The sequence below is a fragment of the Grus americana genome, chromosome 11 (genome assembly GCF_028858705.1).
Source record: "Grus americana isolate bGruAme1 chromosome 11, bGruAme1.mat, whole genome shotgun sequence".
Lineage (NCBI taxonomy): Eukaryota > Metazoa > Chordata > Aves > Gruiformes > Gruidae > Grus > Grus americana.
The window spans coordinates 11,026,636-11,049,778 of NC_072862.1; the positions used below are offsets into that span (position 1 = coordinate 11,026,636).

The following is a 23,143-nucleotide window of genomic DNA, read 5'->3' on the forward strand; positions in this document are numbered from 1 at the left end:
AAGTTAAGTATTTTTATTATCAAAATTATTACATCTCTTGTGAAAGTTCAAATGTTACAGCATGGTGTAAAAACTCCACTAGAGTAAGAAGCTACAGCCCCCACCTTTCCAGGGTCCCTCCCTCCTGCCCCCCTGCTGCGCCTGAAGGTGCCGGAGCCTCTGGGCAGGGCCCCCCCCGGCCCCCTCCTGCCACTCGGCAGGGCAGAGCCCGCCTGCTCCGTGCTGCTCAGAGCACGAAAGGGGAGGCTGCACCCCCAGGGCTAAGCCGAGTGAAGTTTACACCTATTTTATACAGTATACAGACACCCAACTGCGGGGTGACAAGTTCCATCCCAACACGCTCACAGCCAGACAGTGTGAGAAAGTTACTCTTTGTTTCAATATTTTAAAAGTCTCCCCTAGGTTGAACAAACACCTGATTTCAATTGTGAATTAGAGAAACCTGTAACAGTCCTAAAAAAAGGAAGAAGACTGTGCATCTGAAAAGACAGGGGAGACAGACTCACAGCATTATGTTATCCAAGAGAAAGGAGAAGTTCCACTGCAGCACCAGGGATGACACCTGTCGTATATTAGCTAACCTACTATGGTTATAACTGAATATAAAATTAGATAAATAAAAACACGCCCGATATTACAGTAAACAAGTGAGAAAGAAGCTGGCAATCGTATGGAATTGAACAGACAGCGCACTGTGTCTGGGCTGGCTCTGCTGCCACGCTCAGCGGGTGACTGCGGCTGGGAGAGATCCCACAGCACCGCACAGGGACCGGGGTCCCCCCCGAACAACTAACCACCACCTCTCGCCACGCAGCCCCCCCCACACCGCAGCATCGCTTTGCTTATCAGGCCCCTGGTCACCCCCCGGCGTGTCTGTGCCCCCCTCCCCACCCGGCGCGGCGGCACATGGCAGCACCGCCCCAGCAACGCTCCCGTTCACAGACCTGTGACAGACTCAGTGATTGCACCCCGTCGGAGCAGCACACGACAGTGCATCCCAGATCCTTTGCAGCAACAGGCACACCTCCTCCAATCCCCCCCCTCCTAGTTCACATTTGCAGAGACTCGTCCTGGAAAAAGCTCCGACCGCGGCAGTCATGACCCAGGCCCGAAGGTAGCCGTGTGCGCTCGTCTGCTTGCAACTGGAATGATCGTAACGGATTAAAGCCCTCCCCAGAACGCACTGAGAACCTGACCTATAAAGAGAGCTTTGGGATTGGAGTTAAACTTCCCCCAATGTTTTCTTTAAACTGCTTTCGTATTCAAAACGATGTCCGTACTGCATGAGTGACTATGGCCATGGGCACGGACAAGAGACAGAGGCTGCACCACAGTCATTGCACTTGAACCATTTGCTTTTTTTCCTTTTCTTTTTTCTTTTTTTTTTCCTTTTTTTTTTTTTTTGCAATGTACCCAGGCGTCAGGGAACAGCTTTGCTACAGTCTCTGCCTCAGAGAAATCTGTGTTCTCCTACAAGGCCAGAGGCCAATACTGCTCACGAATCTCACCCGTGCGTTTCAGACCTTAGCCTCTGACCCCTGGCACCCCAGCATCAGGTGCAAGCTCCCAACACTGGCCCAGGAGCCACTTCCAGAGATGCCTGGAAGGAGCTATGGGCAGTTTTGTCCTCCTGGAGTCCAGGCAGCCCTAGGAAAGTCCTGTTTGAGTCTTTACTCCAGAACCTTGAAGCTGCTGAAGTCTGTACTGATGGACACTGCTTCCCCCACGGTGCGGATAGTGTTGTGCATTGGAAATCACTGCCCCCCGGGAGCCCTGGTAGAGAACAGACTGCCCAGAATTCGGTAGACTGATAGTCCGCAAGTCTGACTGTAGTGACCTAGCGCTTTGGGGAGCAGAGGTCGAGCCCGATGTGCCTGTGCAGGGCTGGGAGCCCGACTCAGAGGAAAGAGAGTCCACAGCTGTCTGCTGTGCTGGGCTGGCAGCGGCAGGGCAGCTCTTCTTGAGGAGGCTGCTGCCACTGCTGCCAGAGTGCTGCTGGCTGCTGTAATACCCCGAATTCCCTGCAAACAGGGCAGAGGAGTCTGTGGAGACAGAGTGGGCAGGGCTGGAGTACGAGGTGGAGGAGAGGGATGTTTCCGAGGAACCATGAGAGAGGCTGTGTGCTGTCCTCTGTGCTGCTGCTCGATAGCTGTATCCAGGAGATGGAGTGAGGTGTCCTCTGTATGGGGAGGAACTCTGCTGGAGAAGGGTCTGTGATTCTGTCTGGGGGCTGTCAGACTGCAGGAGCTGAACAAGTCAGAGGGGGAAAAAGAAAAGGCATGTCAGACTGACTTCCCTGTTTCCTACCTCTTCTCATGCCAAAGGTGCTTAGTGTAGTGGGATTTGGAATAACTGGCAGCCAAACCCAGTTTCCCCTCTAATCCTGTTAAAAGCTTTATTACAGAATGGGCAGATAATACAGGAAAGAATTTACCTGGTAGCTGTATCGTGAAGGACTGTAAACTGCTGGTCCTTTGTGGGCTTCTGGAGTGTCTCCTTCTGCTGTGTCTGCAATGTACAGGCAAGATGTTAAACTTCCTGCTCTGGACTGAGGCCGCAGCAGTTCCCTCTCAAACGACACCTGCGCACACCCCAGCCGGCTTGTTCTGCATCCAGCTACAGCCAAGACAGGAGCGGCTTCTCCAGCCATCAGCGTTTCAGAAGCTGAAGAACCCTAACAAAAGGCAACTGGAAAACCTTAACATGCACAAACGAGCCATATGCATTGGGAACCGCTACTTCCCTTAGCCCAGCGCTCTCTGGTTTAGCACAAAGCTCGCCTGCCTTGGACCAGCCTATCTGAGCAGCTGCATGTGGTGACACTGCACAGACACAGCCTGGGCTCCCTTGGCTTTCCAGAAGGATACGAGAGGCAGAAGATAGTTTCTAAGGGCTCAGCAATTCTCCACTCAGCCTTGGTCATAGGAATACACACTGGCTACAGCTGGGGAGATAAAACTGTCCTCCTTAGATGGTTGTCAGGAGGATCCTGCTGCAGGCGTTCCTCAAAGGCAGATCCAGACACCGACAGAGATGAAGTCCCGTGCTGCCAAGGCTGACAGCACCCTTGCTGCCATTTTGGGGATTACACTTGACAAGTCAACTGAGCTACTCCAAACAGAGTTACTCTTAGACCTCAGAAATGCCTCCATCAGAAACAGGGCAAGATGATGAAAATGCTTTGAGGCTTGAGGGGTAACAGCGGCACAGTACACACTGATCCACCCCAGTTACGTGAGAGATCGAGAGGAATAAGCTGCTTCTTGACAGAGCAAGCCTTTCTAGCACCTGTATGTATCTTAGAGGATGGGTGAGCTACTTGTCCTACCAAATAACTGAACCTGAACTGGGGTAGGCAAGAAGTACTTACTGCAAGTGACCCAGCCGCTTTGCCGCCTGTTTTTCAGTTGCTACTACTGTAACCATGGGGTTCAGCTGGCGATCAGCCTTTCTCGAGGAGGGAGTGAAACTGGTGGGACTAGGAGATTTCACATCAGAGTTATGTTGCAGTCTAATGAGACAGAGCTGTTTATCTGCAGCATCTCAGGGATTCTCAGCAGCCGTGTTTGAAATGCCTTGGTGAAATAGTGTTGGTATTAGTATCAAATTTATATGACAGATGTGTCTCAGCCATGAAACAGGACACAGTGCCTTAGTCCGCTCTGTGCTTCTGGCAGACAGGTCTGGCTTTGCACCAGATGCACTGGCACGAGCATCAGTGTCAGCAGTGCCCACGGCTTTGCCACGGTTGTCCTCTCTCTGCTACATCACAGCTGTCGGCTTAGCTAAACAGGGATCTGGATGGAGTTGTCTTGGCCGCTGTTGAGGCTCAGAAACCTTCTTGCTCAGGGCACAGGACCTGCACAGAGATCATGGCATGAAGCTTCCAGCATGCGCCCTGTGCCACCTTCCATTTTCTGAAACAATACCTGATGCCTCAAGTAGCTGTTTGCTGTGGGTGACATTCTGAGTGCTGCACTGCAGAAAGGCAGAGCCTGAAGTTCAGGGCATGTTTTGTTAAGCAGTCATGCACAGAAGAGACTAAATGTTCAACCCAGGAGATCGTTGAGATTAACAGAAGTTGAGTATGAGAATCAGAAGAAACCTAAGGATTTCTGGAAGAAACTGTTTCTGAAAAGGCCAGGCACACCAGCAGGGCTGCACAAGTTACTGGCAGTGTCTGTTCACAGAAAAAACCTTGAGAAGTTAAAGACTATTGAAAGACTCTAAATTACAAAGGGTGAATAAACTATAACCTTCCTGAATTTGCTTTATATAAACTTAAGACAGACAAAGCTAACATTTCCCTCTCCCATTTCTTAATACCTACACAAAGAAGGACATAAAGCAGAACTGCTTTTCTTGGAAGTGCTGGTCTGTGTCATCCTAAAGCATATATGAAGCAACAGCTTTAACTGAGAGCAGCCGCAATTCTCTTAAGTGTGGCATGCACAGAAATTCCACGTCATTCCCTCATGCCCCATCAGCAAACCATCCAAGTTTGGAGTTTTTAGTTCCCCTCACATTATTATCCGTTACAACATCAAGTAAGCATGTGTGTCTTCACAACTCCTACAGGTGATACAGGAACGGCAGGGACTCAGCCACTCATTTGTTTCACCAGAAGCAGACAAGCAGCTGGGGGAGGGAAGGTGGCTCACAGAATCTAAACAAGCTACTGAAGAAATTGCCAGAGTATGCAAAAGAAGAAAAAAAATATTTTGCTGCGCTAGGATGGAAGAGACAAAAAGACTTTTGTCAGCTACAGCATTAAGTTTTCCTAACCTGGAGTGGGATGGGTTTTATGTGACAAGAAAGAAGAATGAATTGATGTAGCTGAAAGTCAAACTCCAGCCTAACTCTTGAGTGAGACTGAAGAGCCAGAGCTGTACAGATTACAGTGAGCAAGAGGCCTATTGCAAGAGTCTGGATTTTGCCTCCCCTTCTAAAAAGTAACCACTGAGAAAGCCACTTCCACTGGTATGACAGACAGGAAACAGGCTCCCAGTGGGGTCCCATGAAGCCAGTGAAATGTTTGATAGGGTAGAGGATTCCCTCTCACAACTACATGAAGAAAAGGGATTGAAGAGAGATGTGCTTAGGTGTACAAAGATAGCAAAACCCCAGATGAGAGGCCAGTTTTCAGAAAGTGCTCCCAAATACACCCTACTGCAACTGGGGAAAAAGTCTGATTTGTAGTGAAGTAAATACCTACTTTGCCCTAAAATGCTCAGAAATGAGATACCACAAAGACAAAAGTTTCCACTGCTGCTGCATTACTCAAAGAGCGCTCTGTGCTAGCCTGGGTTAGAGGCTCTAGCGCTTCCAGGTCTAAAATACCACATGACTAGGTTCCAGCTTCCAGAGAGATTCAGATCCCTGCTACAGATCATCAGCAAGCTGTAACCGTATCAGCCAGGAGTCTCTAACAAGAGTTCTCAGCTGTGAGGAAGCAGGGGCTGATGGCAACACACAGACTGTTATTTAACGGTGATCCATCTCTGTAAGTCCTAAGGGCAATCAGGGTTCTGAGGGCACTATCTGTTAGGGAAAAACAATCACGTTCAACAGAAACTGCAAAATAAACAGAAGAAAAATAACTCCATTTCACAGCTGAGAAATTAGGCAATGATGAAGTGATCTGTCCATCTCGCAGAAAGTCACATCTCACCTTTAGACACAGATGGATGAAAGGGGTTTGATTTCAGCTCAAGTTACAAATACTCACTGACCCTGCATGCTACTAGGTCTGCTTTATTCAGAGAAGAAAGTAACATCAACACAGACCTGAATTCATCTCAGTAAGGAGGTGCATTTCACACAACTGACAAACATCATAACTCAGGGAATCAAGTAACTTCAAAAAGAGCTGAAGTAAGGCTTGGAAGCTAAATTAGTTCTTAGCACTGCCTGAAGCCTACACCTGCATTTTAGTGTGACAATACATTTATCTGGATGTTCAGCCAACTAGATTTATTCAATGATAGCACTTTCATCCCCAGTACATAGGGGCAACTGAGGCAATGCTGCTTAACCCATCGGTCCAAGGACAAAGAAGCTGTCCCTGCCAGAGCCAAGATGCAGGTAGTCTTGAATCCAAACCCTGGAGGTCTTCCAAGGTCTAACAGAAGAGGGATACAGGCTCAGGCAATATCTGAATAACAATGAAGTATGGTTTGCAGAAGGCTCTTATAAGGCATTGATGATGTTAAAGATGAAGGTAGAACTAACTTCATAGACAAGTTTGCAAAGTTATCCAAGCTCGTCATTTCCCACCAAGCAAATATTCAAAAGCTTCATCTTCCTACCTGCATCTCTCTCAACAGCACCGTCACAGGTGGGCGAGGATTCATTTCTCTGGGATACCTTTGCGCCACTTCGCAGCACCTTCTCAAGTATGCCTCGGCCCTCTCGAAGCCTCTCCACTGATGTTGGGACCATCCTGCAACAAAAACCCGGTACCTGCTGAGGATTGCTATTATGCAGCCGAGAGCAACGTGACCAAGGGGGCTGTGGGGTCCTTGGTATAATCACAGGTTTAAGTTTCTGCTTAAATTCACTGGTATGATGTTAGTGCAAATGCAAACCCATAGAAGGGAGGAATCAGAGACCACCAGCTCTCTAGACAGATGAGGAATAAACTTCTGAACTACTTTTGCAATGTAAATAGCCTCCTGTGGGATTTTAGACTGCCAGTCACCGGCCAGCAGGATAGCACTGCCCTCAGAAACACAAAATCTTTACTTTTATCAAAAACATGGTATAAACATTCCATTACGTAGATCACCTGACTACAGGACACCTTCTCCCTGAAAAACTGTTTCAAGATTCAACACCATTTGAAAATCCTGGTATTGTTTTAAAATTAGATGCAGTTATTTTGCATAGATTACTTTCAAACTAAAAAGAAGCAAAACTAATACCTTTATGATAACAGAGTGTCAAGATAGTACAGTCAGACAATGCAATGTTCCTGGAGCAGAGCTAGGTTGGCCATTTTGCCCATTAATGCTACTTTGTCCCATTTATTCTGTAATGTGAAAACTCTCCGCTCAAGATTAGTGCTAGATCTTGTTCCATTATATATTTACAAGTGTCTAGTCTAAGGGTGAAAAAACAGAGGTGAAGTGGCTTTCCTAAAGCCAATCTGTAGAAGAAAAACAGAGCCACAAATAAACCCCAGACCCTTGGGTCAATATTCAATCTAATCTACCATGCACACGACCATCCAAATTTAGAAATATGTGTTTTAACCTATAAGATAGTAGCACCTTGATCAGGGATTCAACCATGCCTTTACCCTAGGCACTGAAGAACACGTGCCTTAAAAATGCCTGAATTTAAATATTTAGTATAATGTTAAATGCACTGCATATCATGTAAGCATGCAGCTTAACACCATATTAACAGATTTCTGTATTTATTTTTTTCTTTTTAAAGATATATTAAAAACTGATCTTTACATTAGCTTTTGTTTTTCTTTAAATAAATAGCCCAGACATTGAAGTTCACCCCTCACTGAAGCAGAAGGGAGAAGGGGCCAGAGTTCACACCTCATGGAGGTGAATGGGGTGAGGGGGTGAATTCACACCTTCGTTGCTGCTATTGTTTTGCTGGAGACAGTTTTCTGCAAGGCTGGGTTTACTGGGCAGCAGCACATCTGTTTACATTGTGATGGCTGTATCTTGGCAACTGAAAGAGACAGAAACTTATTTTTTTTTAAATGAAAGCTGTTGGCAGATATTGTAGAATTCAGCAAAAATCTGGACAACTCTAAAAAATAAGGCACGTAATTTTAGTTCCCACCATCTTCTTCTGTCCCTAATACTATATTATTGTGAATGTCTGGAAATGTATCTGAAATGTAAGCACTCAGAGTTAAAGATGAAATTGGGTCACAACTTTAACTCAGTAGCATGCAGTTTCTAATGTATTTTTTTAAAAGTAGAAGTGGACTGTATGTTTGTTAGCCTTGCCCATTAAAACACAGAAGAATAAGAATTTAAAAGGCAGCAAATCTGCTTAATCCCATTTCAAAACGTATCAGCATGGTTTCAACTTTATATCCAGCGTCCCATAACGATATGATCTTTATTCCCACACAATACTTACTCATGAAACCATGTGAGAAACTGAGTCCAGAGCACCTGCTGAGGAGCAGCAGATGAAGCTCACAGAATATAAAACATTGTACTAGAGTAAGGTTGCCACACTGATACCTCACCCCAAACTAGGATTTTGGGTTTTTTTCATTCAGCTAGGTTTTTCTTTCACGCTTTTGCAGGCAGAAGGAAGTGGCACAGGAGGAGAAGGGCATGGGGTATCAACACTTGCACAGAATAATATTTGATTATTAAATCATGATTATAAACTGATTATCAGCTGATGGCCTCAGCTGTGGCCAGTCCCAATATCTGGTAGAAGGTCACCTGGTAGACAGAGTACTGTCAGAGAGGTACAAGACAAATTATTTCTATAAATCCTCACTTGAAAAGTAATGGAAGATTGGAAAATGGAAGGAAACAGATCTTATTACTCCTCCAAATTCACCCCAAACAATGTTTCTCAAGCACTTTCAACACAGACTTCATACTTCTCACTACCTTCAGCATTGCTTAGCACCTCTTCCCTTGCCATCCCCCTGCCCTTACATGAGCAGCGACACAGCTGCGTACACAGAGAATCAGCATTAAAAAGGCATGCCTTTATGATTGTGGTGCCCATGAACAGAACTTGAATACAAAGCAGCAGAGCCAGCGTACTCCATAGCTCCAATCAGCAGAACACCCTAACCGTCACTGCATTGACACTATAATGCAACAATCTGCATTTCAGCGCTGGAGTACTTCATTTTTTGGACCAGACATTACTATCAGGTTCAAAAGTTTTTGAGGACCAGACTTTCCCCTTATCAAACCTTCTCATGGTAACACAATAAAGGTGTTTTTTCCATGCCTTTGGCAAGCCACCAACTGCAGGCTGGTAACTGCTCGTCACGCTCTATGTGTGAGGCATTAGGGAAGCTGGAGTTGTTTCACTGTCCCTGCTTCTCACATGCAAAGTTGCAGAGGGCTCTGTTAGCTTGCCTTCTGAATAGTTGACTTAGTATCACATATGTCCAAACAGAGTGGAGGAGCAGCGAGAAAAGACCTGGATTAAATTCTCATCGCAAGAATAAGACCTTCAAACCTGAGACCTTAAAAGGAAACTGGTGGAAGAGAGAGACAACTGTTTAACTTCATATTTTTCAAGACAGATTTTTGATATCTAAACCAAGAACTAAAGGGCAGGCTGAGAAGGCTGTTGGTATCCTTCACGGTTGTTCAGCAATTACGAAAGAGAACAATGCAAGAGACCCGACAAAATCCATCCAACTGCACTTATTGTTACGGAAACGTCCCCTAGAGAGTTTGGTCCTTCTCTGTGGAGCAATCTCAGGCTTGCTTGGAAGGGTAACACTCACCACCTACTGCTGATGTTCTCCTGGGATTTGCTGAGTGATGTTGAGGAACTAGCCCCCCTCGAGTCTGGTGGGCTGATGTCCTCTACATGAGGCAGGGAGGGATGAGAAGGGGAGAAGCCACTTTGTGGGGAGGATGGGGTTCGTACTACGGAGCCCGGCAGGCTGTTGCCATCTGTGTCAGTCACAGAACTGCTGCTGCCCTGTCGGGTAGGAGTCCCTGTACATCGCATTGAATCGCCTCCCTCCTTGGCTTCTTGTTTCCGCTTGCGATATTCTAGTAGAGATACCTGGGAGAGAAAAATACAGCCATGAGTCAGGGAACGCAATGGACTAGGATAGGGGGAGGAACATGCCCACACACCATTTTTAAAATCTATTTCTCTGGGTTTACAGATAAAACTTTAAAAGGTATATTGGGATTATAAAATCTTCCTGAACCTGCAGGCATTCTGCAAAAAGAGCTAAGTGGTACAAATTTGGATCACTCAGACTGCCATGCTCACTCACATTTTACTCTTTACAACCAATACGTCAGCAGAAATATCCGGCTAGTTTCTAACAATCTGGAATTTCACGTTACTTCAGTATATGCTTGCACATTCAAGCATCAAGCCTCTACATCCTACTCTCAACGCCCTTCACTCCCTCTCTCTGGTTTGGGATGTTATAGAAAATGGGTATCAGTGTCTGTACATCTCAAAGCCAGAGAATAAGAGCCTCCTTCACAGAACAGGTATCTTCAGAGAGTCCTGTTCACCTGTACTAGTCAGCCACATTAATGCTAAAAACTTGGTAAAGCCTCACGCAGAATTTTAACCTGTTTAGAGCAGGTTCCTCCTAAGGTGGTTCAGCAGCCAGTATTGCAACCTTCCAGCACTATCACTTAAAAAATTACTTTTGGCAAAGGTATAATGTATTTTGTGCAAAGCAGTCTCAGATTTATCAAAGGCACAGGCCAAAAGGTCTCAGATAATGAATGTGGTCTTGTAACACAAGGACAGCAGAACCAAAAATACACAAGTATTTCCAGCTGAGCACTTACCTTGTACTGTGCCTTCCCTTAGTTATTATGAGGCATGGACCCCATAAAGTACTTGCAGAAGGCAGCTCTGCTGAAGAATTGACAAACTATGATTCAATGCCTGTATAGAAGGCTTTGAACAAGGTATTTCTATAACTCAACATGAAAGTTTTAAGATAAGTGTAACTTTAAAAGAAAACCAAAGGAAAAAATCAAAACCCTCCAGAAATGGAACAGAAATAAGATATTGCATCCGGCTGGACACTTATACAAGTGATCTGAGTTACCACACTTGCAGTAAAAAACCCCATAAAATCCAAGTACAGGAAAAAGCACCGATACACATCTACACAAGCCTATCTTTATTTGTCCCATGAGTACCCAGTTTTATCATAGCAATGCCCAATTTGTCATTTTCACTCAGTTTTAGTCCCATAAGGGTGACTGGCCTGCTATTAGAAGCCAATACACATTTGCTTTCTTTAAACCATATTCCCATGGTTTTAGTTTCAAAGAGCTAAAATTTAAGCAACAACCTTCATCTACTTGTCTTGCAATGTTACTATGTTTCTATATTATGGAAATATTCTAAAACCTTCTAATAAACAGCCTGTGTTTTCTTTTGAAACCTTAGACCCTCCTTCCTAGTAAGGACCCCTTTCACTCTGATAAATAACACCTCCACCTACTACCACAGTTGCACTGTGTTATGGCTCTGGTCTTGTCTCAATTTAACAACTGTTTATGAAAGCTGCAAGCATCATGCTCTCCTTTCTGTGCTCCCAGAAGAGGTATTTTCATTGTGGTATTTTTCTTCCACCTCTTGCATCAAAATCTTGCCTAAGGAGTAGCTGGCTCTCTTTTAACAACTTCTAGACTGTTTTAATCCAGGCACTGGATGTCTAGGTTACTCGCCCAGCCTACATTGTAGTTATATTCTGCTCTCTTCATTCTCCCTGTAAGTCCTTCCCATGGTGCCAACTGTTCCTGCTCAGGTTCCTGCAATATTAAGAGTTTCTTTTTTACAACAATACTTACCTTCTTCCTTTGTGGTGGATTCTGGGGAGCAGACCTGACGCCCTCACAAGCCCTCTCACCGCAGGGAGACATGGATCCATGCACCGTCTCTTTAAGCAGCCCTGACTCGTGTCTGCTGAAATATCCTTCGGCAGGAGAGCTGCAGCATCCTGCTTCCGAATTCATTGGCTTCCTCTCTCCCAAAGGAGCAGATCCCCGCAACAACCCATCTACACGTGGCATAGCGTTCAATGGGGAGAAGGCATACATTAAATTAAACTCTGTCCGAAAAGCCTGATCAGAGCTTCGTAGCAGCATCTGTGCTTCCCCACTTTTCCCTGGGAAGTTCATCTCTGAAGTAGAGTTTATGGAGGGTTGTGGAGCCAGATCAGAGGATCCAAAGGTGAGCAGCGATGGTCGTTCTGGGCAGGTGTTTGCACCGGAATCCAGGTACCCACCCTTCAAATCCAGGTCGGACCGGAGGCAGACCTGGAAAATCCAGGAAGGATATAGGAAGGGGGTGGGAAGTCAGAAAAAGAGTCAGGCAAGGGTGGGGAGAGAAACTTATGTCAGAAAGTACTCTGTACAATGCCAGCTTACTGCTTTCCAATTCTTTCTGGTTACCCTTTTGGTTCCTTCTTGCACTCTGTTCATTTTACAGGGGAATGACTGAGACTAAATAACAACCACTTTTGCTGTCCAGTATGAGATGCCCCTTCCCCTTTAGCACTCTTACTGCAGCAAGAGGATAAGGCTCAGCACTATCCCTGGGCAGTAAATGAAGAAAAAACAGCACTTTCAATTGCCTCATATGCCCCAAAGTTGATATTAATACATAGTACTAGCTATTCATTATGGGAAGAGAACACAAAAAAATTTGCTGTCCATTTGTTGTTTTATTAGCAAAGTTCTTGACTGTCCCAAGTCAGTCACCACTAACTTCCTAACAATAAAATACCCAGAATCTCCAAGCCATTTGTTTTCACTTACTGTCAGCTTCAGCAATCTCTAACAATAGTACATTCATTTAATTTATACCGCATTTCTACATTTTACATTCTCTAACAAAACCATAATGGCATCATCTTTGCGCTGTCACAGTTTCTGGAGCACTAGGCACTGACACAATGGTATATCCATTTTTCTACTTTAAGTGCCAAAAAACCTCCAGGGCAATGGCATAATCATCTCCTTCACCATGATACTATGTCAGGATTTCAGACAATGAGCATAACTGACATGATTTCATCCTCTTTGCAGGACTAGAGTGCTTAGGGAAAAACAGAGCAGCACCAGGCACCAGCTCTGCCCTACTGCTGCTGCTGAGTGCGTTTCCTCTGCTGTATCACAGTTCCAAGTAACCTGCCACATTGGAGATAAGCGGGTATTTTCTACTATGAAACAGTCTCTGAGCAAAGTACTTCACCTCCTATTTTACAACAGGCCAGTAGGTAAACAAAATACTACTTTCCAGCACCTCCTCAACATTTTAAGTCTGCAAGTGAAGAGGTGATAAATCAAGGCTGAAGAGAGCAGGTCAGGTACACCACTGCATCCTCGTAAGTCAAAACTCCTAGTGAATGCTTTCCCTCTTCTTCCCCAGTAGTCATTTTGCTGCTACTGAGTAAATATCACACACCACTTATCTGTTGTGCTGGGGCTGAAGTTGATTAAGGTTTCTCCAGGGTCCCCAGACCTCTTGCCTTCACCTCAGTAGCTGAGACATACCAGGTCTTCACACTGCCTGTTTCCCCCCAGTGTCAACAAATGAATAATAAACTCCAGTCTTCAATCTGTTTGCTCTCCTGTGATAACCCCGAAAAACTCTCCTCAGCCTTACTGTGACTGATGCTCCACCCTTATTCCCACCCACCTCCACATTTCTCATCTCCACCCTCCCACCACAGCCTTAAACGCGCACACAAGCACGCACGCTCCCGGCATCAAATGCAACAGAGATGGTGTGATAACTACCTCGGGTGACATGGACTCAGGCCTATGCGCAGGGGAACTCTCAGGGGAGGAGACGTTCTAGAGGAGGGAAAAGCATCTTGTTATTCATTTACTTAAAAAGTCAAGAAGCAAAGTAAAAATCAATTAAAAAACAAGCACAGAGGTTAGCAATGGCTATTGTAAACAAAGACCATCCCAGGAACTAGCCCCACCCTCAACAGGCAACTCCATCAGTTGTTTCTGAAGTTCCTGGAAGCACAGAGATAGGACTGGGTTTACTATGCTTCAGGCTACAACTTAGAACCCAAACCAGCGTGCATAAATGTTAAGAATTGTCTTGTTCTTTATATTTCTGATGCTGTCAGTACAGAGTTTGCACCATGAGATACAGAGAAAGCCATTTATGGTGTTTCGTATGAGGACATGGGAGAAATGGAAAGCCCGATTTTGCCCAAAAGGCAACTAAGATCCCTCAAACACTATAGTGAGCTTTCATATACTTTATCCTAGAAAACAAAAAAAAAATCTTTCCGTTCTCTTCCTACAGTGCCACAGGACTGAGGTATAAAGCTTTATACATGGTGAGATGTATTCACTCAAGTTAGAATTGATGATAACTAAATGAAACAGACATGACACTATAATAGAGAGGTTATGAATAAGCTGCATTGAAGGAAATACAGAAGTTTCAACAAAGAATCCTACGGTCTACCAAGCTGTTAAGACTTCTTTGCTAGACAGAAAAAAACCATATATAAGGGGCAAGTAAGGTATAAATGCCCAGTGAAATCCAGGTTTCCCACGTCTTACACACAGCAACAGAAATAACTAACACTACGGTGGGACAGGAAATCAGTGACCAGACTGTGGAGGTCCATGGCAACGCTGCCCTGATCTGCCATCTCAACCAGAGCAAAGGTAAGGCTTGTTTCCAATCAAGCTCTGTGCCTGAAACAGTCTTTCATCTCTCTCAACGCTCCACAATCTTCCCTGCTAACCTCTACAGATCTGTGTCTCAGCTTACAAGAAAGGGCTCTCAAAGAAAACAATCAAAAGCACACTAAGCTAAAAATACCGCAAAGGACTGCTTGCCCTGTTGCAAAACAGATGAGGGATTCCTGCAAAACAGTCCCTAGTACAGAGAAGTCTGTCACTGCATAAAACTGTTTTTTTAATGTTTTTAACTGGCAGAGTGTGAGCAGCAGGCCTGAAGAGTTCAATTTTTAAATTAAACCACGCAATACTAGAAAACAAAACTGCAAACAGCATGATCCCTATTCACAGACACAGAGCAGTAACACAAAGTGGAAGTGGAAAGTCCTAGCTGGATGGATGCCGATAACTTTCCCAGAGAGTTTAGAGCAAAGCCAACCACCTACACAGCCTGCTCAGTACTTCTGCAAAGTTTTGCAAAAGGAAACTATCATGAAATCAAAGATATAAGGTATTTTCCTTCTACTCAATCAAGGGAATGGAAAACCAAAGGACATAGTGGAGGCTGATGTAAAGTATTTCTACCATAGCTGGAGTTACTGAAAGCTGTTTAGGGAAAGAGGAGCTGAAGAGGTCAGAGAGCCTTTGAGAAGTGGAGCACCGCTGCAGTCTTTGGAAGAGGCCAGGATTGGAAGCCACATTGGCACTGAGATCTGAAGTGAGGAAGATGACTAAAGAACACTGAAAAGCCTGCAGAATTTGGGAGCTATTGTGGAGAAACGGAGAAAAGAATTAGATGAATGCTACTGATAGTGAGGGGAGGCTGGGCTGCAGCAAGGTTTGGCATTTAATAGAGCAGGAGATTTGGCCAGAAATGGGAGTAGAGGAGAAAGGCAGCAGTGCTCCTGAGTCTGACACTATGACACTGCTCAGGAATATGGCCATGTACTCAAAAAGGAAGGTGTCCCTACTGCTACCTCTGCATCAGAGGTGTCCCTGGTCAGATTTACCTCAAACTGTAGTGGAGTATTGCAGCGACTAGCAGCCAGAGAAGGAATCGGTGAGAACATCATCCCATAACCGTTGCGACTCTCCTCCTCTCCTGGCAGCGATGAGCAGGGCGTAGTCAGCTGGGGGCTCACTGAGCCAGGAACTGAAGGGATGGCAGGTGGAGGGGTGACGGGAGACAGCGGCCTCAGCAACTTCTTAACATTCTGCTCCATCAAGTAGCGAGACTTCCATTTCTTCAGGGGACTCAGCAAGTCTGAAAAACAAACTGAGCTGAGGACACGGCCGAACTGCTAACGTTAACCATGTGCAAATCACATGCTGTCTCCTTTCCCCTCCTCCCAGCCCAAATGGAGCCCATGAGTCTCCAATGTGACTACAAAAGATTCCTAAAAATGAAGTACCTCTGAAGTACTTCTATACCAGTCTTGAGACATGTCTAGATACTGATAACAGAACAATACATAATCAGGAACATACGGTGAACAAGGAAAGGAAATATTTCAACTAGAAGTAAGCACAAGAGGGAGCTAGGGGAAAGGAAGACAGGAAGGGATAAAATTGGAGAGTGGGGGAGAGGGGTCAGAGGACATGTCACTGTCACTGCTACAAACAAACCACAGGCAGCTCAGTTATTACCTGAACCTAATAGTTCCCTAGAGACTACATCAATACAGCCCAAACACATTTCACTCCCACAAAGGATTAATGCCTTTCCCTCAGGCCTACCCCTATTTGAGTTATCTTTTTTTGATGCTCAGTTTTTTTTAAAAAAAAAAGTATTCAGTAAATTCTGCGGTTCAGTTGTTTGCTTCTTCAGGTCTTGCTCAGGGACGTGCATTCTGTTCTGGCATTCTGTTCACTTCCTATTCATCTGATTTTTCAATAATCAATTCTGTATTATTTTTGTGTTGTCTAGCTTCCTGTCTGTCGTCCTTGGAAAACTGATCCCTGACTGGGCAGATCTTCACCCTCTTTCTCTGTAGAAAGATTCACACACAATATTTAACCATTCTGCTGCTGTACTCACAGATTTTAGCTTCTCCATCTTTGAGACTTACTTAATCATTCGCTTATTACATACGTGCCTGTGAGACTTTGCTATATCTTCCTATAGTCAGCAGATATTTAGTTGTCCATTTAACAGCATCCTGCTGAAAAGAGATGATATTGTACTCTTTTTTTTTTTTTCTTTCCCCCCCTCTATTGGACAAATGATCACACGGCACTGAGGTTGATGATGCAAGATAAAGTGATTATATTTTCACAGGAAAATACTGAGAAACTTTACACATGCTCAAGCTAGAAGGGGTCTGCAGAAATTTGAATGAATGGCAAAGTAACATTCTCACCTGCCATAAAGCTGTGCCATCAAGCAGCAGTACACACTAAGATGTCATCCTGTGCAGCTGCCTTTGTTATTCAGCAGCTTCCCCAGTTTAACTCAAGCGCCCACGCTGCCCTGATGGTGCTGAGCACTTACCTGTGTCATCTTTGCAGATGCTGGAAGAACTGCTGTTCTCGTTACTTTGGTATAGACATTGGGTTCTGTTCTCTTGCGGAGCTGGTGAGGTCTGAGTCATCCCCTCTTCCAGGGCTTGTTTGATCCAGCGCTGAAACAGAACGAGACTACATAAACGTGCAACCCCTCTGGTACTTTCCATGTGATCTTGCAGGATGTACTCAAACTCCTACACTTCTGTGCAGCGGGGCAGACTGCTCAGAACACTGATATTACCTCCTTCGCATGCGCTCAGATGGGAACCTGTTAGAACACAGCTGTTAGCGCTGAGTCTAACACCTACTGTGATGGGGCTGACTATGTGCTCTTGATGAGATGTATTCTGGGGATCAGCAGTCTTCAGCAATAACACAAAGTAGAGAGTAAATTATAAATAGATAAAATGCAAAACTCTGGCAGCTAAAAACTATTAAAAGCAATCTTAATTAAAAGAAAAGGGAGATAAGTATGATGAACTATCTTAAACCCCCGATTTTTGCAAAAAAGCCATTTCCTGCCCAGGAACACAAACACTCTGTCCCCCTGCTCCACTAAGGCATATTAGAGCAAAAAAACCCTCATAAAATGCATGCAGCAGCTTTCAAGAACAGCTAAACCAAGAACAGAATAGTAAAGGCAAATCTTTTCTTCAGCTACTAATAAAAGAGATAAAAGTCACAGTGGTCTTCTGAACACAGACAATAAAGAATGTGTCATATTTCATGCAAGTGAACATGAACGGAAGCCTCAGCAAACCAGCTGCTGCAGTGGGTGTGCTAGCCCTGTATCTTGATACAAACTGACTCCTGATGGCAGGCAGGAAACCTTTGCTTACTTTATATTAAAAAAAAAACCCCAAACCTGCCACAGTATACAGGAAAACACCCAGGTGATTCAGCAAACTGCTGAAAAAAACCCCAAACTGTAATGTGCATTTGTGTACTTTACCCAAGGGACTCACTTTTCCAGCCTTTTTTCTCCCAGAGAGGTTTAAAAATCATAAGTTTACCTTTTAGTAATCCACAGTTCATCTGCATGACAGCAATATGTATCCTGTTAGAGATACATGTATATCTCTTATGATTCCTCAAAGCTATCATGAAAGAGCATCAGAAACTCAGTAGCCACAATCCCCAAAGTGAAAACTTCAATAGGAGGATGAAGAGCAGGTGACAGAATCTATTTTGATGGCCTTCACTACTGTACAGCAGATGCTTCTTCTCTGTTCAAATATATCTCAGTGGATTCCACTGCGGCCACCAGGAAAAGAGAGAAGAGCCAGCCAGTCTGGAGCACTGCTACCTCAAATGCAGCGTCTGATCTGACAGCCAAGCCACTGTACAACATGTGATTAACGTGAGCAGGTTATGCAGTTCAGTTTCCTTGCGAGGTTCAGACATTGGCACGCTTTGCATGCAAACTGAGATCATCAGCTGAGATTTTTTGGCACAGTCCTCAGTAGCTTAAGGAAGAGGCCTGCTGACAATCCAGGAAAATATGTGATCTATTTCAGCAGCCTTTATAAATCAACCTTTCTGCCTGAGCAGTCAGAAGCAGACAAGGCAGAAAGATCAGGTCTTGAGAGAGCAATGTCATCCAGTTCTGGACCATTTCGAGACCTCAGCTGGCTGAAAAGGTCTCCCCTGTGAGAGTTTTCTAAACGTTCCTGAACACGAGAAGCAGACTTGTTCTACACATCCAGACTGTTAGTTACAAAAAACAAGCGCTAGCAAGCATTTTCCATGAAAAAGCTGAGGAACTCATACAAAGTGGATGAAAACCCTTACTAGAACAGTTATTGATTATTTACTTTCAAAAAGCAGAAACCTAACAAATTACTTTCAGCAACATCTGTTCTGGACACAGAAGCTTCCAGTATTTTATTTATTATTTAGATAATGGAACAGGCAGTGTACTTAAGTTTTCAGATGATGCCAACCTGGGAGAAACAAGAACATGCTAGAAGACAGCATTCAAGATTTTCCTACTAAATTAGGAAATAGATGGGGAGAAACAGGACACAGCACAGCACAGGCTAGAACAAAGTACCATATAAAGCCAGAAACAATCACTTCTAAAATTACAGGCTAGAAAACTAACGGGTTGTTCTAACAAGCATAGTAAATCATGAATTGAACACAAGTCTAATTCAACCTGTCAAAGAAAACTCAGCTGTTATGCTGGGATACACAAAATTGGTATAGGCTACAAGACACAGAGCAGCTTTCTGCATTGAAAATGCCTCAGCTGCAACACAACATCCAGTTTTGGACACTCAGTTTCAGGGAAGATGTGGACTAATTAGAAGTCATCCATAGCGAGACTAGTCCATTCCCTCTTCAGCAGTAAGAATTATCATATGACTAGAGAATAGCCAAAGGTAGCAAGAGGTTGGAAGACTTGTTCCATGACAACAGTTTTCACTGAATTGTGAGCTTGCTGGCTAGTTGTACAGCAAGTGCACCGAGCAGAGAACTTGGAATAACTCTGCCAGTTCTGCTCCGGATGCTTCTCTCTTCTCCAAGGCTCAAAGACTCTGTTAAAGGGTTCAAAAAAGCAGCTCGAACATTGCAGTTCTCAACTTAAAGATGCAAGGGGAGATTGCCCAGGCACATGGAAAATACCATGGTTTTCTTCACACAAGCATGTATGCACCATCAGGAACTTTACCTATGAAGGAAGTACCCAAGAGAGACCTTAGCTTCTTTTTGTAGGTGCCTGTTACTGCACGACAACAAATCGGCTGAAGGTGGAAACAGCAAAGTTCAAACTTTCTCTCCGGAAAAACTCCCTCAAAGGCAAAGAAACCAGGACATGATACCTGACTTTGAAAGCTACCGAGACTGGAAGATCAGAAAGGATTTCCATAAAATTGTTCTCAGGTAATCACACAGGAACTGGAAGAGCCTCTGAGCAAAGCTGACAGGTGACAGGCAAGATGGATTCTGACAGAAATCTGACTGAGCAAACTAATCTGAGCTACCGTTTCCCTGCGGGTGGGTAAATGCTAGTGTTTATTGGCCGCATACCATCTATAGAGGAATGAAGTCCTCGGCTGGGCTCAGTTCAGCCTTACTGCATGGCCACAAGTATCTGTTGTAGATAGACAGCCTATGATCCCAAACAGAGCTGTGGGCTTGCTCTTGTGAACAGGCAGACTCAAAGCTTTGCTAAACAACAAAGGCTCTCCAAAGACAATGGATCTTGACTGAGGCGCTGTATTCTTGAGGTCTTTTGCAACACTGTCCTATCCCCACAATGCCAACCATGCTCTGACTGTGAAAGCAGTAACATAAAACATTCTAAGGGCAACAATTAAAACTCCTTGAATCACATCTGCTGGATAATAAACAGCCACTGCAGATTTGAAAGTACATGTTTCTAACAAGAGAGTGACAGAACAGTTCTACTATGGTAAAAGGCAAGGATGAAGACTGAGCTCTGGCTAGGAGAGGGTCCAGCAGTCATAGCCTGGAAACTGCATCAACGTGCCAGGCAAGGTCAGCTCAGCATAAATACATGGAAATAGGCTCAAAGAGGACACGGCAACTTTACAAGGGTACCAGTAAGAGCCTGATGAGTATATAGCCCTGAAGTTAAGACATGAGCAAACATACCTTTTTACAGGAGCTGTAAATTCCATCCAACAGAAAGGGCCTTCGACGTCGCTCAGGGTTGAAAGGTGAACCAAAACGAATGTAGTGTTTAGGTGTGGTACAAATTAGCGGGGAGTGGATGAGACCTGGCAACATATTTAGGGTAGTTGCCAAAACTGTTGGGTCTGTAGTAATGCGCAGAGGGCATTCAATAGGGCACTCCTGCTTTTCTGCCTTGTCATTCAGCCATTCGGTAACAAGATACTGAAGGACAAAAACACACGTGTCAATGCAACCAGCACAGGCGAAGAAGAAAGGCAATATGGCACAAAGCTGTATGGGGAAGCAATGCTGATGTCAGCCTGCACACTAAAACCTCCCTCCTCAACAGGAGGAAACACAGCCAGGATTTCCTGTGTCAAACCCAACTCTCATCTGTTGCAGTCACAACAACAGGTAATCCAGTTTACAGAATTAGCTTGATTTTATGCTCCATTAATCTTATTAGAAGGTTCTCCCAAAACTTGATCACCTTGTTCAAAACTAGTTTCTAGCTGCAAGCCTAAATGTATTAATGGCTGATTTATGCCCAGTATGTGCCAGCTGCCTGCTAGCTTCTGCAATTTTTCTTCCTTTCCCTTACAAGTTTCTCCCAGCTTGTACATTGTAGTCCATAGCCACATTCTCTCTTGGTCTTCAATTCTAAGCTGAAAGCTAAACATCATCTACTTCGTCCTAAACAAATACCCCCCAGCCTGCCATCCCACTCTATCCCAAAAAGATACTGCCACTGATTCCCACACCAAACATATTCTTAAAATATAAGGTCATAACATTCCAACTATTTTGAAGAACTGTTTCCCCTGAGCCAACTTCTCCCCAAAGGCCACACAAATCCTCTTTTCTTCCTCCTCTCCAGTTTGAGCACTTGATCATATTTACCTTTTTAGTTTTGGGGTACTTTACTGCAGCTCGATTAGACTGAGATCCTGCAGCCAGGACAGCAGTTGGGTCAGATCCCGTCAACTGTCTGCCTTCTCCTGGACCTTCTACACTGCTGACATCTGTTGCGGTTACCAAGCTGGCAGTGCTTCCTTCCTCTGGGACAGCCTGTGCGAGTTCAGCTTGCTGGGAACTGGCTTGTTTCTGCCTTCGCAGTCTTTGTGCTGAACTGGTCCGGTATCGAGAGAAGCGACTTTTTGGTCGGGGCCTGGAGGGTTTTGCTGGAGGTGGCTTAGTAACTGTTTTTTCAGGGACAGCATCCTACAACATAAACTCTCATTAGTCCAAGCACCTCTAAGAGTACTCCTTTTCTCTGCATACAGGATCAAGGATTGAGATTTATTTATTGACACTACCTGACTCATAAAATCAGGTTGGACCCTGTTTATGTTGGCTCACAAGATGGCTTTGGGGACTCTGCTAAAACGCTGGTGCTTCATCATTTTGTCTGCTGCGTTCTTAAGGGGTCAACCAGAATATTGGTCTTAAGGAAGAAAGCAGCAGTATGAAACTTGCCACTTGTCTCAAGGTAACTACTCTTACTCCCCATCTGAACTGACATATATCATTCCAGGCAAGTATCTGGGCCCTGCCATATAATGGGGAACACATGCATTTTGGAGCAGACCAGGCCAAAAAACCACAGAATAAGCAAAAGGATTCCTCAATCACTGCAGCTACGCATCCAACTTCTGCTCACATGGTACAGAAAGGGCCCACTAGGTGAAGGAGCTGGGGTCCTTCAGCCCAAAGAGAAGACTTAGGGGGACCTAACAGTAGTCTTCCTAATCCAAACTGAGCCTACCAAGAAGATGCAGTGTTGCGTAATAGGAAGACAAAAGACAGTGTATGTACACTGAAATGAGAGGCTCAGACCGGATACAAAGCAAAATTTTTTCACCGTGAGAACCGTCATGATTGGAAGAGGTTTCCCAGAGGGGCTGTGCAATCCCCGTCCTTGGAGCTACTCAAGACAAGACTGGGAAAAACCCCAGGCGGTCTGGTCTGATCTCAGAGCTGTCCCTGCCTGACACAGAATGGATTAGAGACCCTGGCAAGCTCCTCCCAACCTGAATGATCTCATGATCAGATATACTGCATCTGAGCTTGGTATAGGCTAGCAAACAGTCCTATCTTCATCTTACCGCTACTTGTGAAGACCGTCGTGTGTTCACTCCAGTACTGCTGTTACTGTTAGAAACATTTGGAGCAGCAGCACTCAGTGCTGAACTTCCATCTTCAGTTTCAGGAGTCTCTGTTTTTATTTCCTCCAGCTCAGGAGCCTCAGAATTGATGTTGATTTCAGCATCGGTGCTGTTACGGTCTGATGGTTGCTCTCGTCTCCTCTTTCTCTTCTCCAAGTTTTCAAACATGTGCATGATGGCTTCTACCTTCCTGTCTTCTCGGGACTAGAAGACAAGAGTAAATTTAAGTCAGCACTGCAAATAGAGAGGAAGAGGCAAGAAGAGATATGGGATGAAACACAAGGAGAACAACTGCCAAATAGCAATGACAAGAGCCAGAAAGGGGACAGAGAGAAGCAGTTCTTTTCAGATATTTGCATTTTTCAACACGGCAAATTTCACAGAGTAACAACATAATCATGTGCTCATAGAGTAACCAGAAGAACTAGACTTTGTTCTTAAGTA

At 44.6% G+C, this 23,143-nt stretch overlaps 1 protein-coding gene across 5 annotated transcripts in view; it reads right to left on the bottom strand.

Moving 5' to 3' along the window:
* Positions 1-23,143, bottom strand: part of SETD5 (SET domain containing 5) — a 67,407-nt gene continuing 44,264 nt past the window's right edge. For 3 of the 5 annotated variants that reach the window (XM_054838738.1, XM_054838739.1, XM_054838740.1), the window contains 11 exons: positions 22,640-22,903; positions 21,435-21,755; positions 20,514-20,756; positions 16,879-17,008; positions 15,398-15,651; positions 13,476-13,532; positions 11,523-11,990; positions 9,464-9,750; positions 6,309-6,442; positions 2,435-2,508; positions 1-2,247 (listed from right to left, as the gene is read on the bottom strand). In XM_054838738.1, the coding sequence (XP_054694713.1) occupies positions 1,648-2,247; positions 2,435-2,508; positions 6,309-6,442; positions 9,464-9,750; positions 11,523-11,990; positions 13,476-13,532; positions 15,398-15,651; positions 16,879-17,008; positions 20,514-20,756; positions 21,435-21,755; positions 22,640-22,903 (2,832 nt within the window). In that variant the 3' untranslated portion in view covers positions 1-1,647. Of the gene's footprint in view, positions 2,248-2,434; positions 2,509-3,370; positions 3,860-6,308; positions 6,443-7,591; positions 7,693-9,463; positions 9,751-11,522; positions 11,991-13,475; positions 13,533-15,397; positions 15,652-16,878; positions 17,009-20,513; positions 20,757-21,434; positions 21,756-22,639; positions 22,904-23,143 lie in introns of those variants that run through there. The other 2 variants (XR_008578854.1, XR_008578855.1) reach the window with 2 other exon arrangements.